The 17,042-nt window shown below is 44.4% G+C and overlaps 1 protein-coding gene across 1 annotated transcript in view; it reads left to right on the top strand.

The window, feature by feature from the left end:
• The first annotated feature begins 1,930 nt into the window (after positions 1 to 1,930).
• Positions 1,931 to 17,042, top strand: part of LOC126263532 (translation initiation factor IF-2-like) — a 125,262-nt gene continuing 110,150 nt past the window's right edge. Inside the window, exons 1-2 of the mRNA XM_049960625.1 lie at positions 1,931 to 1,944; positions 2,035 to 2,608. Coding sequence (XP_049816582.1) covers positions 1,931 to 1,944; positions 2,035 to 2,608 — 588 coding nt within the window. The remainder of the gene's footprint in view (positions 1,945 to 2,034; positions 2,609 to 17,042) is intronic.

Genomic DNA, 17,042 nt, shown 5'->3' with positions numbered 1-17,042 from the left:
AACTCATTCAGATTCCGAGTCAACAAATGGCGCAACCGCTTGAAGTAATGAATCACCTCGTGACAGCGTAGATGGTTTCACACAACACGCCAGAATCAAAGACAGCGCAACTGCCTGCACCATCTGCGTATCTACATCTACATAGACATTCCACAAATCACCGTACACGTGTGGCAGAGGCTACCCTGTACCCCTGTTTTTTCCCCTCCTGTTCCACTCGCAAACAGAGCTTGCGAAAAACGACTGTCTGTACGTCTCCGTATGAGCCCTAATTTCTCGTATCTTATCTTTGTGGTCCTTACGCCTCATGTATGATGGTGGCCATAGAATCTTTCGACAGACAACTTTAAATACCAGTTCTCTAAATTTTCTCAGTAGTATTTCTCGAAAAGAACGTCGCCTGCCGTCCAAGTCATTCGAGTTCCCGAACCTTACGCGTTGGTGCGAAAAGTGGCAATTGACCCTGAATAAGGAAAAGTGTGAAGTTATTCACATGAGTACTAAAAGAAATCCCCTAAATTTCTATTACGCGATAGCTCACACAAATCTGAAGGCTGTAAATTCAACTAAATACTTAGGGATTACAGTTACAAATACCCTAAATTGGAACGGTGATATAGATAATGTAATGGGTAGAGCCAACCAAAGACTGCGATTGATTGACGGAATACTTAGAAGGTGCAACAGGTCTACTAAAGAGATTGCTTACACCACGCTTGTCCGCCCTATTCTGTAGTATTGTTGTGCGGTATGGGATCCGCATAAGATGGGGCTGAAGGATGACATCTAAAAAGTACAAAGGAGGGCAGCTCGTTTTGTATTATCGCGAAATAGGGGAGATAGTGTCATAGATATGATTCGTGGATTAGAGTGGCAATCATCAAATCAAAGGCGTTTTTCGTTGAGTTGCGTTTCAATCACCAGTTTTCTCCTCTGATTGCGAAAACATTCTGTTGGCTCCCATCTACATAGGGAGAAATGATCATCATGATAAAATCAGAGAAATCAGGGCTCGCACAGAAAAATTTCTCTTTATTTCCGCGAGCCTTTCGAGAGTGGAACGGTAGAGAGACAGCTTGAAGGATCGAAACTACCGGTAACAAATCTAGCCGCCCATCTCTGGAACGCTTGGAATTAATTATTCATGACGATGGAAGCGTAACTGTTTGTTTCACGAAAAAAAATGCTTGATACAGTTTGATTTCTTCAAATAATTTGAATATTTACTGAAAATTTCATAAAATATAAATTGTCATTAATTAATTATACAGAGCTTTAAATTTATATTACATAATAAGTTTACTAATGTTTAAACATGTACTCGCTTAAGGATTACATTATTTTAGCTCAGCAAGATACTTTGAACATTACATCATACGCTACTAAACAGTGTTAATGTTTCTATGGCGAGTTTCTGGTGCTTACAAAATGATAATTTCATACCAAAAATAACTGTGTTCCATAAATAGTACACAGATGATCTTGAAAGACGCTAAATAATATTAAATAATAAATATGAAATACAGTAAATATAATAAAATGACATTCTATGTAGTGTATCGAGTAACACATCAAAAGCTGTGTATGGCATACTCCAGTATGATAGTCAATGCTCCTACATTACGGTATGCATATGTATACTATGAATTTCTCTGTCTTAACGCATATCTCATTTTTAACTATTTCATTTAGATTCTGGAGCTAAAAACAGTTGTGAATTTGAAGCCAACGAATGTTCCTTTAACTTGTTGGAGTGTTAATGTACGAGCATCCATAGTATACATTACAAAGGTTTGGTAATTCCATGATGTATTTTTGTTAAATACACTTGGTGTTGTGAAGTACTGAGTACAGGCAGCATGTAGTATCTTAGCAAACTGTGATCTAATAACACTGGGATCCTGTTACATGTAATGCAGCTAGCATCAAGATGCAGATGCTGGGGTAACTTCTTGGTACATTCAGTTAACTGTGCTCCCTAGTAGGGTAGAAGGCAGCGTTGCAAGAATTTACCACGCGTATTATTTAAAGAAGGAGAGAAGAGAGATGCTCGGTGATTGGGGAGTGTACGTGTTGGCTTGTGGAGAGCAGCAGTGCGCGGTACGGGGAGGTTCGGCAGGACTGGCAGAATATCTGCGCGCGGCGTAATCCTGGCGGCGGCGCCCCCGCCCCCGCCGCCGCCCCCGCCACCGCCCCCGCCCCCCGGTGTCCTGGCGCGGTCGCCAGCCTTGCCGCGCCATTACCCGCCGTCCTCCGCCGTCGCGGGCTGCGCCGCTCGCCCGCCTCGCCTCGGATTAATTCATTAGCCGCCCGCCGGCGTCCGGCCACTCGGCGCTGCCCGGCCAGCGTTCCAATTTTCCTTATGGCTTTAATTAAGCCCTTTATAGCGGCCGGCCCTTCTTGCGGCCCCACAGCCCACAGGCCACCGCCGTCCTCAAATCAGCAGCCGGCAGCCGCCTGCCTTCCGGAGGAAGAAGACCCGCCAGACGTGGCCGGGGCACTCGCTCTGCTCATATCCCAGTTAACTCGCAGACAGCGCGCCCCTCACAGAACTCCAACACACAGTTTCAGAGCTGGCTCTCTGCTTAAAGCTGTCGCCACCTACAAAGTCCCGGAAACATGGCCACATAAAACTCAATATTCTACTGATTTTTGTGTATTGTATCTTTCCAAAATTAAAAATAAGTGGTATAATCATTTTTAGGGTTCCGTACCTCAATCCATGAAAATGGAACCCTTACAGGACAACTTTGTTGCTCCACTGATTATACACTACTGGCCATATTGCTACACCAAGAAGAAATGCAGATGACAAATGGGTATTCATTGGACAAATATATTATACTACAACTGACATGTGATTACATTTTCATGCAATTTCGGTACATAGATCCTGAGAAATCAGTACCCAGAACAACCAACTCTGGCCGCAATAACGGCCTTGAAACGCCTGGGCATTGAGTCAAACAGACCTTGGATGGCGTGTTCAGGTACAGCTGCCCATGTAGCTTCAACACGATACCACATTTCATCAAGAGTAGTAACTGGCGTATTGTGAAGAGCCAGATGCTCGGCCACCATTTACCAGACGTTTTCAATTGGTGAGAGATCTGAAGAATGTGCTGGCCAGGACAGCTGTCGAACATTTTCTGTATCCAGAAAGGCCCGTACAGGACCTGCAACATGCGGTCGTGCATTATGCTCCTGAAATGTAGGGTTTCGCAGGGATTGAATGAAGGGGAGAGCCACGGGTCGTAACACATCTGAAATGTAACGTCCACTGTTCAAAGTGCCGTCAATGCGAACAAGAGGTGACCGAGACGTGTAACCAATGGCACCCCATACCATCACGCCAGGTGATACGCCAGTATGGCGATGACGAATACACGCTTCCAATGTGCGTTCACCGCGATGTCGCCAAACACGGATGCGACCATCATGATGCTGTAAACAGAACCTGGATTCATCCGAAAAAATGACGTTTTGCCATTCGTGCACCCAGGTTCGTCGTTGAGTACACCATCGCACGTGCTCCTGTCTGTGATGCAGCGTCAAGGGTAACCGCAGCCATGGTCTCCGAGCTGATAGCATGCTGCTGCAAACGTCGTCGAACTGTTCGTGCAGACCGTTGTTGTCTTGCAAGCGTCCCCATCTGTTGACTCAGAGATCGAGACGTGGCTGCACGATCCGTTACAGCCATGCGGATGAGATGCCTGTCATCTCGACTGCTAGTCATACGAACCTGTTGGGGTCCAGCACGGCGTTCCGTATTACCCTCCTGAACCGACCGATTCTATATTCTGCTAACAGTCATTGGATCTCGACGAACGCGAGCAGCAATGTCGCGATACGATAAACCGCAATCGCGATAGGCTACAATTCGACCTTTATCAAAGTCGGAAACGTGATGGTACGCATTTGTCCTCCTTACACGAGGCATCATAACAGCGTTTCACCAGGCAACGCCGGTCAACTGCTGTTTGTGTATGAGAAATCGGTTGGAAACTTCCTCATGCCAGCACGTTGTAGGTGTCGCCACCGGCGCCAGCCTTGTGTGAATGCTCTGAAAAGCTAATCGTTTCCATATTACAGCATCTTCTTCCTGTCGGTTAAATTTCGCGTCTGTAGCACGTCATCTTCGTGGTGTAGCAATTTTAATGGCCAGTAGGTACATATACACATGCTTCTGAGCTATGGAATTTTTCGTGAGAGAACAGATGCACAAAGCATGGAAACAGTTTTCAAATTTGAGACAAGGATAATAACGCAGTTATTACAGATATGCACATAGTAATGATCCGTTCAAAATATTACGTGTTTTAACTGCATCATATCGGTACATCCTCTAATCAGTTATACACTGGTAATGATAGCATGAATAGGTCTGTCCGCGTCTTCAGAACAAGAGGCAGACTGAACTTAACCTACCATGAATAAATAAACAAAGAATACAAAATTGCACTTTCTGTCCGGCAATACAATGGGTCAATAAATTACCTCAAGACATTAAAGAGGTTCTTAACACAAACTCTTTTGGAAAGCTTATTAAAGCTGCTGCACTCAAAATGACGTCAGCTGATATTCAGTATATCTGGGTTTCTTTCAGTCACTGGTGTTTAGAAATTAATGAACAGAGTAAAACTATCTTTTTGCACAATGAAATACTTATTTTGCAAGAATGAATAAACAAAACAATATAACATAGTATGGACATAAGGAATGAGGTTGTGTTGCTAACAGACTGGTCTTGTATTCGGGAGCTATTTGCTCTAATCCTCATGTGGCCATCATGTCTTACATATTCATTGCTTCCATTAAATTGCTTAAGGCTAATGTCAAAATGATTTTTACTATAAGGCCATGGACAACAATCAGCTCCCTTCTTCATAAACTAGAGATGTAAGTATGTAAATGCCTGTATATATGAATAACGTTTTTCGTTCTTAATTTGTAATACCATGACATGTTTGACATCCTTTTACTAATACTACTGCTACTGCTACTACTGCCTGTCTGTCCGACTGTTCAGAACCCTTTTTCTCAAAAATAGGTAGATGTATCAAGTTGAAATTTATCTCACGTCTTAAAGTCTACGGTCCTTTGTCGATTTAAAAAAGTGGAGCATAAAAATCAGTGAAAAGATATGGCTGTTTAAGTAACATACTTTTATGCTCGCAAACTCAGTCATCGAAAACTGTAGGGTACTTCCCGTTCACATAGACTCATCAAATTTTGCCAAGAAGCAAGGTTTCACACTACAATCAAAGAAAAAGATCCGAAAATTGGCAATTCGTAATTAATGAAAAGAAAAGAAAATAATTTTTTTCGTTTATTATTATTCTATCTACCCGTCCGCCTATTAAGACCGCTATTTCTCGGGAACGGATAGACGTATCAAGCTGAAATTTAAGTCACATAGTAATGTACATGGTCTCTCGGCAATATAATAAACGTTACCTTCTAAGTCAATGCAGTCAAGAGATAAAGGCATTTAACTCACATGTATTGATACTCGCAAACACACTCGTCGAAACCTATAACGTACTTCTCCTTGCTGTACAATCATGAAATTTACCAAGAAGCAAGGTTTCATTGTACAAGTAAATGAAAAAAATCTAGAATCGTGAATTTGTAACTTGTTGTTGTTGTTGTGGTCTTCAGTCCTGAGACTGGTTTGATGCAGCTCTCCATGCTATTCTATCCTGTGCAATCTTCTTCATCTCCCAGTACCTACCGCAACCTACATCCTTCTGAATCTGTTTAGTGTATTCATCTCTTGGTCTCCTCTACGATTTTTACCCTCTACTCTGCCCTCCAATACTAAATCGGAGATCCCTTGATGCCTCAGAACATGTCCTACCAACCGATCCCTTCTTCTAGTCAAGTTGTGCCACAATCTCCTCTTCTCCCCAATTCTATTCAATACCTTTTCATTAGTTATGTGATCTACCCATCTAATCTTCAGCATTCTTCTGTAGCACCATATTTCGAAAGCTTCTATTCTCTTTTTGTACAAACTATTTATCGTCCACGTTTCACATCCATACATGGCTACACTCCATACAAATACTTTCGAAAACGACTTCCTGACACTTAAATCTGTACTCGATGTTAACAAATTTCTCTTCTTCAGAAACGCTTTCCTTACCATTGCCAGTTTACATTTTATATCCTCCCTATTTCGACCATCATCAGTTATTTTGCTCCCCAAATAGCAAAACTTCTTTCCTACTTTAAGTGTCTCATTTCCTAAATTTGTAACTATACCACACAAAATTTTTTTTTATCTGTCTGTGTGTCCGCCAGTTTGTTAAGACAACTGTTTCTCAGGAACAGGTACACGTATCAAATTGTAATTTACGTCACACAGTAACATCTATGGTCTCTTGGTGGTGTAATAAACGCAGCTTCTCAGTCAAAGCAATCAAAAGATATGGCGATTAATGACACATATTCTGATACTCGCAAGCTCACTCATGAAAACCCAAAGGGTACTTCTCGTTCACCTGAAATTATGAAATGTACCAAGAAGCAAGGTTTTACGGTACTACCAAAGGAAAAAATCCGAAAACTGTAATTTCTAATTATAAGACACGAAAAAGAATTTTGTCGGTTTTTTTTTTTCAGACCGTCTGACTATCCAACCATCTGTTAAGAGTCCATTCTCTCAGGGAAGGGTAGACGTATCAAGCACAAATTTATGTCGCATACTAATGTCTATAGTCCTTTGGTGCTATAAAAATGTTAGGCTTCTAAGTGAATGCAATCAAAAGATACGGCGATTTATGTCACACATTTAGATATTCGCAAACTCACTCATTGAAACCTGTAGGCTACTTCCCTTGACACAGAATCGTGAAATTTAACAATAAGAATGGTTTCACAGGAGCCTACAAGTAAAGGAGCAAATCAGAAGATTGTTAAACACAAAAAAAAATATTTGCTTTGTCGTTTGTTATCCGACTTTAACTTCCCAGTTGTGGTCTGACACACCGCTAGCGTTTATTGTTACTCTATTTCTAATGCATAGGGGTGGGGTAGGAGATTGCAGCGTTATCTAATTGTTCTTTCCCAAAGCTGCAGTGATTTCCTTTGTCAGTAGCCACTTTAATGAGACTCGAACCTATACTATTACTGCTTCTTTCGTGCTAGCGGCCTCTGAGGCCGCATCTGGTCTTTGCGTTAGGATTCAGTAGTCAAGTCTTCATTTGCTGTTCATCTTACGGGCCCTGACTGTGAGTATACTGTTTTAAAACGGTTTGAGGACAGTTTAGGAAGTGATGTTGGATTAGATAGTGAGAACGGAATTGAAACTGAACATAATTCAGAAGAGGAGTAGTGCGAAAGTGAAGACGAATTTGTTTTGCCATCAGTTAAATCCCTGAATGAAGCAAATGATGAAGGCAGAATTGCAGAAACGGATCTTTATCTATAGCTTCTGATAGAAATACTTTTATTTGAAACAAATATCGCTGGTCGTAGAAGCGCTTCCAACGATGGCCGATGAAATTATTTTTCCGCATGTTGTATATAAGTTGGGTGACTGCGTCAGTCCTTCACAGTTCAACAAAAAAGGATACCTATGTGGGCCGTCTTCAGGTCCGAAATCGCAGAATTTTTCAACATATCAGAAGATGGCCATTGATCTGGATGAAACTGATTATCTATGTAACAGAACTTGCGATCTAGGCAATAAAGTGTTCTGAAAGACTACTAGCCTGTCAAACACACAGGGTGATTTTTTCCAACGTGTACAAACTCTAGGGACTGATCGATGAGAGTATAAAGAACAAAAAAAGGTCTAATGAAGTTATGTCCGGAAATGCATGGTTTCCATGATAGAGACCATTTACTCAATCATATTTTGTTATAGAGGATCCGGTGTAATACACGCTGTACCGTGCAGGCATAGTTACAATTTTCATGCTTTTGTCTTAGAGGGTGGTACTGTTCCTCATACGTAATGTCCTAGCACCCACACCTGCCATAGTAATTGGTACCGATTCACTTCTCTCGCTGACTCACCTTGTAGTGGATGTGTTACAGCGTTGTACACAACGGTTCTGTGTTCCAGTCGAGATCTTTCCGACATGGTGCATGTGCAGCGTAAGCCAAATGACCGTCTGGAGGATTCTTCATGACAACCGTTACCTCCGTTATCACTTACAGAGTGTTCAGGGATCACTAGCGACAGACTTTCCACATCGGGAGCAGTTTGGTCACTAGTTTGTTCGTCAGGCAACAACAATACCGGGATCTGTGTCATACATCCTATTCACAGATGAGAACATCTTTACGCGGAGTGGTATCTTGACCTTTCATAAAAGTCATCTGTGCGATAGCATGCAGAACCCCCATAGTACGATGATGACAGAGATTCATTAGCATCGGTGCAGCCGAAATGTGTGGGCAGCGATAATTCGCGACCAGTCTTCCTTCCACGTCGCCTAACAGGCCGCAACTACAGGGTGTTTCAAAAATGACCGGTATATTTGAAACGGCAATAAAAACTAAACGAGCAGCGATAGAAATACACCGTTTGTTGCAATATGCTTGGGACAACAGTACATTTTCAGGCGGACAAACTTTCGAAATTACAGTAGTTACAATTTTCAACAACAGATGGCGCTGCAAGTGATGTGAAAGATATGGAAGACAACGCAGTCTGTGGGTGCGCCATTCTGTACGTCGTCTTTCTGCTGTAAGCGTGTGCTGTTCACAACGTGCAAGTTTGCTGTGGACAACATGGTTTATTCCTTAGAACAGAGGATTTTTCTGTTGTTGGAATTCCACCGCCTAGAACACAGTGTTGTTGCAACAAGACGAAGTTTTCAACGGAGGTTTAATGTAACCAAAGGACCGAAAAGCGATACAATAAAGGATCTGTTTGCAAAATTTCAACGGACTGGGAACGTGACGGATGAACGTGCTGGAAAGGTAGGGCGACCGCGTACGGCAACCACAGAGGGCAACGCTCAGCTAGTGCAGCAGGTGATCCAACAGCGGCCTCGGGTTTCCGTTCGCCGTGTTGCAGCTGCGGTCCAAATGACGCCAACGTCCACGTATCGTCTCATGCGCCAGAGTTTACACCCCTATCCATACAAAATTCAAACGCGGCAACCCCTCAGCGCCGCTACCATTGCTGCACGAGAGACATTCGCTAACGATATAGTGCACAGGATTGATGACGGCGATATGCATGTGGGCAGCATTTGGTTTACTGACGAAGCTTATTTTTACCTGGACGGCTTCGTCAATAAACAGAACTGGCGCATATGGGGAACCGAAAAGCGCCATGTTGCAGTCCCATCGTCCCTGCATCCTCAAAAAGTACTGGTCTGGGCCGCCATTTCTTCCAAAGGAATCATTGGCCCATTTTTCAGATCCGAAACGATTACTGCATCACGCTATCTGGACATTCTTCGTGAATTTGTGGCGGTACAAACTGCCTTAGACGACACTGCGAACACCTCGTGGTTTATGCAAGATGGTGCCCGGCCACATCGCACGGCCGACGTCTTTAATTTCCTGAATGAATATTTCGATGATCGTGTGATTGCTTTGGGCTATCCGAAACATACAGGAGGCGGCGTGGATTGGCCTTCCTATTCGCCAGACATGAACCCCTGTGACTTCTTTCTGTGGGGACACTTGAAAGACCAGGTGTACCGCCAGAATCCAGAAACAATTGAACAGCTGAAGCAGTACATCTCATCTGCATGTGAAGCCATTACGCCAGACACGTTGTCAAAGGTTTCGGGTAATTACATTCAGAGACTACGCCATATTATTGCTACGCATGGTGGATATGTGGAAAATATCGTACTATAGAGTTTCCCAGACCGCAGCGCCATCTGTTGTTGACAATTGTAACTACTGTAATTTCGAAAGTTTGTCTGCCTGAAAATGTACTGTTGTCCCAAGCATATTGCAACAAACGGTGTATTTCTATCGCTGCTCGTTTAGTTTTTATTGCCGTTTCAAATATACCGGTCATTTTTGAAACACCCTGTATCAGCGTTTCTTGTAGGTGTTGCCTACCCTGGTGGAAGAACTAGCATTGATGTTTCGAAGGGTTATGTGGCTGTTACATGATGGTGCTCCAACCGGCTTCACCGTTAACGTCCGGACTCACCTGTCGATGGACCAGACGAGGGCGTCCAGTTTGCATAGCCTGTTAGTTCACCTGTGCGATTTGTGGTCATGGGACCATCTCAAAAGTATCGTGTATACCGAGCCTATTCCAGGTATGGGGACACTGACTCATGCTGCCTTTGACACTATTCGGATGCAGCCTCGTCGATGTGAACGTGCGAGACAGAACACGCTACGGCGCGTACACGCATGCGTTGACGCACATGCAAACCACTGTCAACGCATACTGTAACTGTGGCTGCATGGTGCAGCGCGTATTAGACTGCAGTCTCTGCAACAATGTATGATCAAATAAATGGTCTCTAGCATGGAAACCATGCATTTTCGGATATATGTTCGTTGGATCTTTTTTGTTCCTCGTGCTCTCATCGATCTGTCCCTAGAGTTTGTTCACGGTAGAAGGTTCAAATGGCTCTATGCACTATGGGATTTAACATCTGAGGTCAGCGAGCGAGGTGGCGCAGTGGTTAGCACACTGGACTAGCGTTCGGGAGGACGACGGTTCAATCCCGCGTCCGGCCATCCCGATTTATGTTTTCTACGATTTCCCTAAATCGATCCAGGCCAATGCCGGGATGGTTCCTTCGAAAGGGCGCGGCCGACTTCCTTCCCCGTCCTTCACTAATCCGATGTGACCGATGACCTTGCTGTCTGGTCTCCTCCCCCACAACAACCCCCGACATCTGAGGTCATCAGTCCCCTAGAATTACTTAAACCTAACTAACATAAGGACATCACACACATTCATGCCCGAGGCAGGATTCGAACCTGCGACCGTAGCAGCAGCGCGGTTCCACACTGAAGCGCGTAGAACCGCTCGGCCACAGGGGCCTGCTGTTCACGGTAGAAAAAGTCATTTTGTAGAAGATCGCCTCCTGCTTTCACTAACGACATCACGTCATCATAACATGCTGAATACTTCTGTGTTGATGTTTATCCACCAATTTCGCTTGATGTGAGTCCGATGGAAGATATCTGTCTACCACCCGCTAGCACCGCAACCATAAAGCTTCGGACAGTAATTTACGGGTGTTCCACGGCCTGTGCTTAAGCATCTGGCGCCCAATACCTCCGGAAACCTAGCAAACTCCTTTCGAGTTTCATATCTATGTCGGTTTGGAAAAAGAGCTACACCAGCGTGTGACTGTGGCGCTCAAGACGGTAGACCTGTGCACATCATCTATGACTGCTTGTTGTATGATGACGTGGCGCATGACTTAAAAATACAATTAGCGAACAATGACACTTACGCCCTAATACGACGTGCCGATACCTTCAATGTCCTTAACATTCTGGCAAACGAGGTGTCACAGAAGATCTTGAGGGAATTAATAAGGAACCAAAATGGTTAACAGCAAACCCGGAATAGACTGAGATGAACCCGCCCATACCGCCGGGTGCGGATCTGGTCAGTGGCTCTCTCGACTGGAATCCGCCGCGCTACTTGACTAGGCCAGCGGGTGGGCCACCTCCCAGGCAAAAACAGTTAGCATTCTCACATTAAGTACTAAAAATTAGCAGTAGTATTAGGTAGAATAGGACACTAGCAACACTACCAAAGTAGGGACTGCAGCGACAAAAGCAACTTGGCCAGCCCAGTGCCAGGGGCACGCTCACTGGGATTAGCTCGGTGAGCAGGCCACAACAGTAGGTTTATATATGAACTGGCACAACTGTAATCGCTGCAAAGTAGATTAGATTAGAATTACAACAGATTAATAAATAGATTAACCTTGCTCATAGATGTGCCAGTTTTAGAAAATTTTAATGCAACAATGCTACTCAATTATGTTGTCATATATAGACCCACTAATTATTTAAGGTGGGGGGTTTTGTTGTATCATTATATTGTATTGTATTGTGTTAGTAAAGATTAAAAAAAAACTCTTTTTGAATCCACACCACTCAGAATGGCTCTTGATATTGCCTTGCGCTCCAATGGTCCACCAACGCGCTGTTAAGCGGGTGCTAATAGCGTTCTGACAATGTATGTCAACAGGGCGTTTTTCCCTCTAGGTTTTGACCAGTACTAACTCCTGTGGGCTTTAGTCTGGAACCCCGCGACGGCTTCGGTCTTAGGTTCGAATCCTGCCTCCGGCATGGATGTGCGTGATGTCATTAGTGAAACCGATAATAGTGGCTAACGGGCAAAAATTCTAACAATCAAGGAAGTAAGGAGCCACTAGGATCGGGCGAGGAAGAGGGGCCAAGTGCTGGTAGAAGTAACACAACACGTTATTAAAACTAGCTAAAATACAATATACAATCTGCCAAGATAATATATGGAGAATCAAACCTTAAGAAACTAGTTCATCAACAATTTAACATTGTACCACGAAACATAGTACTGCGTATGCCTTAAGGGCTGCATTCGCAAAGAAAGCCTGAAGGGCCAATTTAGCAAGAATACATATAACGTGTTCAGCATGAAGGGCTTTGCAACTTCCAAGTAAGGGGCCTGAAGGGCCAAATTTACAAGATAAGAAGATCTTAAAAATATCAACTGGAAAATAGCAAGTGCTTATTAACAACTCGACCTTAAGGGCCAGGTAATAAATGAAATTAGAGAAACAAATTCTGCAGTAAGTAAGTAATGACCAGGAATTTATCAGTAAGCCGGCCTTAAGGGCCCCAGTACACTAACAAGGGAGGTTAAGTATTTAAACCGGATTTCAAAGCCTTAAGGCCTGTAGAGCTTCCAAAAGGGGGGGGGGGGAGGAGCTAAAGGGCAAATTCATCAAGGTACTTCATAAACAGCTCATCTTGGAGGGCTGGCCGATGGTTAAGGTTAGGCAATTTCTCAAAAATAGAAGGCAAATCAACAAATTTGTCAGTAATCGAGCCTTAAGGGCCACAGTACATTTAGAATCCACATTGAGCATTAAGAACTATCATACAGCGAAGCAATTCCCTAAAACTTAGCAACCTTAAATAAATCACTTGATACTATCCAGCTTAAATCCTAGGGACAACAATACATGCATATACTTCTGAAAGGTAAACTTGCATAAAATCTAAATTTAAAAAAAAGCAAACAATCGCACACCAACATGGCCAGCAAATTTACAAAAGTTTAACCACAGTTGCTGAGTATGAAATACAAGCAGCTGCAAGGCTAGCAATCAGTCATCGTGACCCAATATCATGATTTACAATCTTCAGGTAGTACGAAACCGGAAAAATACAAGGCGAGCCCTAAAGAGAAATTAAATGATGCCCTTCAATTACCAATCATTAGACCGCAGCGTAAAGCTGCCACATTTCACAAACTGGCGTAAAAGCCACCAGCTCAATCGACACTGTTCATATAGGCAAACATACAAATAAAATTCTCTAATCCTGTAAAATTTTCAGTCTAAAAGGGGGCTGATAATAACATGAGGTATTACAACAATCTTTAAGATAAACACATGCACCAACAACAGTTAAGGTGTGCACAGCCACATATTTCACAAATTTCTTTTCTTTCTCTCCCATACGTTGAACACGTAGGCTTGGAACTGACTACCAAATTGGTCACAAGAATCAATAGATAGCCACCAATACATCAGTACCTAATTAGACAGTCTCCTAGTGTGACATGACAGAGTAACAGTTCACATTCACAGCCTTTGATTGAACATGTTCTACTATCCTGGTTGTACAGCATCGACCATGCCCGGAGTGCCTACTGCAAATTTTAACCAAGCAATTCACGCTCACGTCGACGCCTAACCGAGGAACCAGACCAGCAGTACAAGAACAAGCTACACACTCTACGTCAAACTCCGCAAACGCAGTGCAGAACTAACATTCAACCTTTTCCTTCATAGGTTCAGAACCGGCGAGCTAAACCGGTGGACGGAAAACACACAATGTCGGCGGCAACAACAGAAAGGAAGTCACAAACACCACCCTAATACACGGCACTAGCAAGTCAAAAGCACAACGGCAATATCGAAATATACTCAACTTGAGTCCCCGAGGAAAACCTTCCGCCCTCAGTGCTCAAAACATGCCCGAAGCAACCGTCCTCGGCGACTCCCACTATTCTCCGGAACAGCAACATCACAGCTCCTTATTTCAATTCTCTTCCGACATGAACAAGCATAATCGGAGCTAACGGCTTCTCCAAGTCAGACACGCTATGTCGTTGAACCTCACGGTGGAATGAGCCGGCCGACACCACACAAACCCCCGCAAGTCAGACAAACAAGGACTTCCGGAGTCGGTGGCGTACCGCCACGCTTCACGACTCAGTCACTCCGCCGACCTAGATGGCGGGGCATGAGACGAGGAGAACAGACGGCGCCGCCACGCGGAAAAGCACCGGCGGGAAGCCAAGGCGTAACCAGGGCGCGTGTTTAAACGAGACGGACAGAAGCACGTCTCACTTAGGTTAGTTAGGTTTAAGTAGTTCTAAGTTCTAGGGGACTGATGGGCTCAGATGTTAAGCCCCACAGTGCTCAGAGCCATTTGAACCATTTAACTCCTGTGAGAATACAAGGACACATTTTTTAAACACCGTGTACTCGTTTTCCTGTTTATGTGTTGTAAGCAAAATTGTCAGGGAGGTGAGTAGTATGCAGTAATGAAACTCGGCGCACATAGCGACGCGATCGTGCGCTGCGGGCGCCCCCGCTGGCTCCGTCTCGCCCTCCCCGGATCCCGCCCCGGGGTGAAGGTCGGGTCACCGGGAGGGGAGCGCGCGGCAGACAATAGCCGCTCGCGACATCTGCGCCCGGCCGGCAAAAATAACTGTTAGGCGCAGTTTACGGGCGAGCAGGGGAGTGTGGCGCACATGCTAATGTGGCCGGCCCGGCCCGGGGCTGTCTGCGCCCGCTTCGTCCTCCTGCTCCTCCTCCTCCTCCTCTTGCTCTGGCCGGCCGGAAAATTGCCGCTTGCGGTGCCGCGGAATTAAATAAGGCTGGCTGCCCGGCTGCCCGGCTGGCCGCCCCCGGCTCTTTTAAACGACACCGCGGCCTGCGCGCCGCTCCCCGGTAATACCCTTTCCGATAATCCGGCGGTGCCGGCCACGCCACGCCGCGATGCCTCCATCTGCCCGCCTAAACTGCCTCCCTCTGCACCGCGTCGCTGCCGGGGCGCCCGAAATTGTCCCTCCTACGAGGCCCGGAATGTGTCATATCGACGACGCGGAATAGTCGAAGTCTGCGACAGCCGTTTTCGTTTTCCAGTGCACGACTTCGCACACGACGGGAAGAAGAGGTGCGGCAACTGTCGCCGTAGGAAACCTGGTCAGGAGCACAAATGATTAGCGAACAAGTTGTTGTTGTTGTTGTGGTCCTCAGTCCTGAGACTGGTTTGATGCAGCTCTCCATGCTACTCTATCCTGTGCGAGCTTCTTCATCTCCCAGTACCTACTGCAACCTACATCCTTCTGAATCTGTTTAGTGTATTCATCTCTTGGTCTCCCTCTATGTTTTTTACCCTCCACGCTGCCCTCCGATACTAAATTTGTGATCCCTTGATGCCTCAGAACATGTTCCACCAACCGATCCCTTCTTCTAGTCAAGTTGTGCCACAAACTTCTCTTCTCCCCAATTCTATTCAATACCTCCTCATTAGTTATATGATCCACCCATCTAATCTTCAGCATTCCTGTGTAGCACCACATTTCGAAAGCTTCTATTCTCTTCTTGTCCAAACTAGTTAACGTCCATGTTCAATACCTCCTCATTAGTTATATGATCCACCCATCTAATCTTCAGCATTCCTGTGTAGCACCACATTTCGAAAGCTTCTATTCTCTTCTTGTCCAAACTAGTTAACGTCCATGTTTCACTTCCATACATGGCTACGCTCCATACAAATACTTTCAGAAACGACTTCCTGACACTTAAATCTATACTCGATGTTAACAGATTTCTCTTCTTCAGAAACGATTTCCTGGCCATTGCCAGTCTACATTTTATATCCTCTCTACTTCGACCATCATCAGTTATTTTGTCCTCAAATAGCAAAACTCCTTTACTACTTCAAGTGTCTCATTTCCTAATCTGATTCCCACAGCATCACCCGACTTAATTCGCCTACATTCCATTATTCTCGTTTTGCTTTTGTTGATGTTCATCTTATATCCTCCTTTCAAGACATTATCCATTCCGTTCAACTGTTCTTCCAAGTCCTTTGCTGTCCCTGACAGAATTACAATGTCATCGGAGAAGCTCAAAGTTTTTATTTCTTCTCCATGAATTTTAATACCTACTCCGAACTTTTTTTTTGTTTCCTTCACAGCTTGCTCAATATACAGATTGAATAACATCGGGGAGAGGCTACAACCCTGTCTCACTCCTTTCCCAACCACTGCTTATCTTTCATGTCCCTCGACTCTTATAACTGCCATCTGGTTTCTGTACAAATTGCAAATAGCCTTTCGCTCCCTGTATTTTACCCCTACCACCTTCAGAATTTGAAAGAGACTGTTCCACTCAACATTGTCAAAAGCTTTTTCTAAGTATACAAATGATAGAAACGTAGGTTTGCCTTTCCTTAATCTAGCTTCTAAGATAAGTCGTAGGGTCAGTATTGCCTCACGTCTTCCAACATTTCTACGGAATCCAAACTGATCTTCCCCGAGGTCGGCTTCTACCAGTTTTTCCATTCGTCTGTAAAGAATTCGCGTTAGTATTTAGAACAAGTTAACATACTAAATAGGATATTTACTTCACTTTTAATTCTCCAAAGGAACGGCGACTGTTTGCAAACATTGCGGCAAGCTGTCACAATGTCAACCAGAGAGACTCACGAACGAAGGTGTTGTAGTGAAGTGACTCCAAGTGCAAGGGAGCTGAGCGGCTGTCGCCAGCCGTCCAGTGTTGCACCGGCAGAGGCCGCTCAAAGTACAGAGCTGCTAGAGAGCCTGTATAGGGAGAGAGTGGCAAACCGGA

Source organism: Schistocerca nitens, chromosome 6 (genome assembly GCF_023898315.1).
Source record: "Schistocerca nitens isolate TAMUIC-IGC-003100 chromosome 6, iqSchNite1.1, whole genome shotgun sequence".
Lineage (NCBI taxonomy): Eukaryota > Metazoa > Arthropoda > Insecta > Orthoptera > Acrididae > Schistocerca > Schistocerca nitens.
Note: the sequence above shows the minus strand (reverse complement) of the source record. Positions and strands in the feature narration are given on the sequence as shown.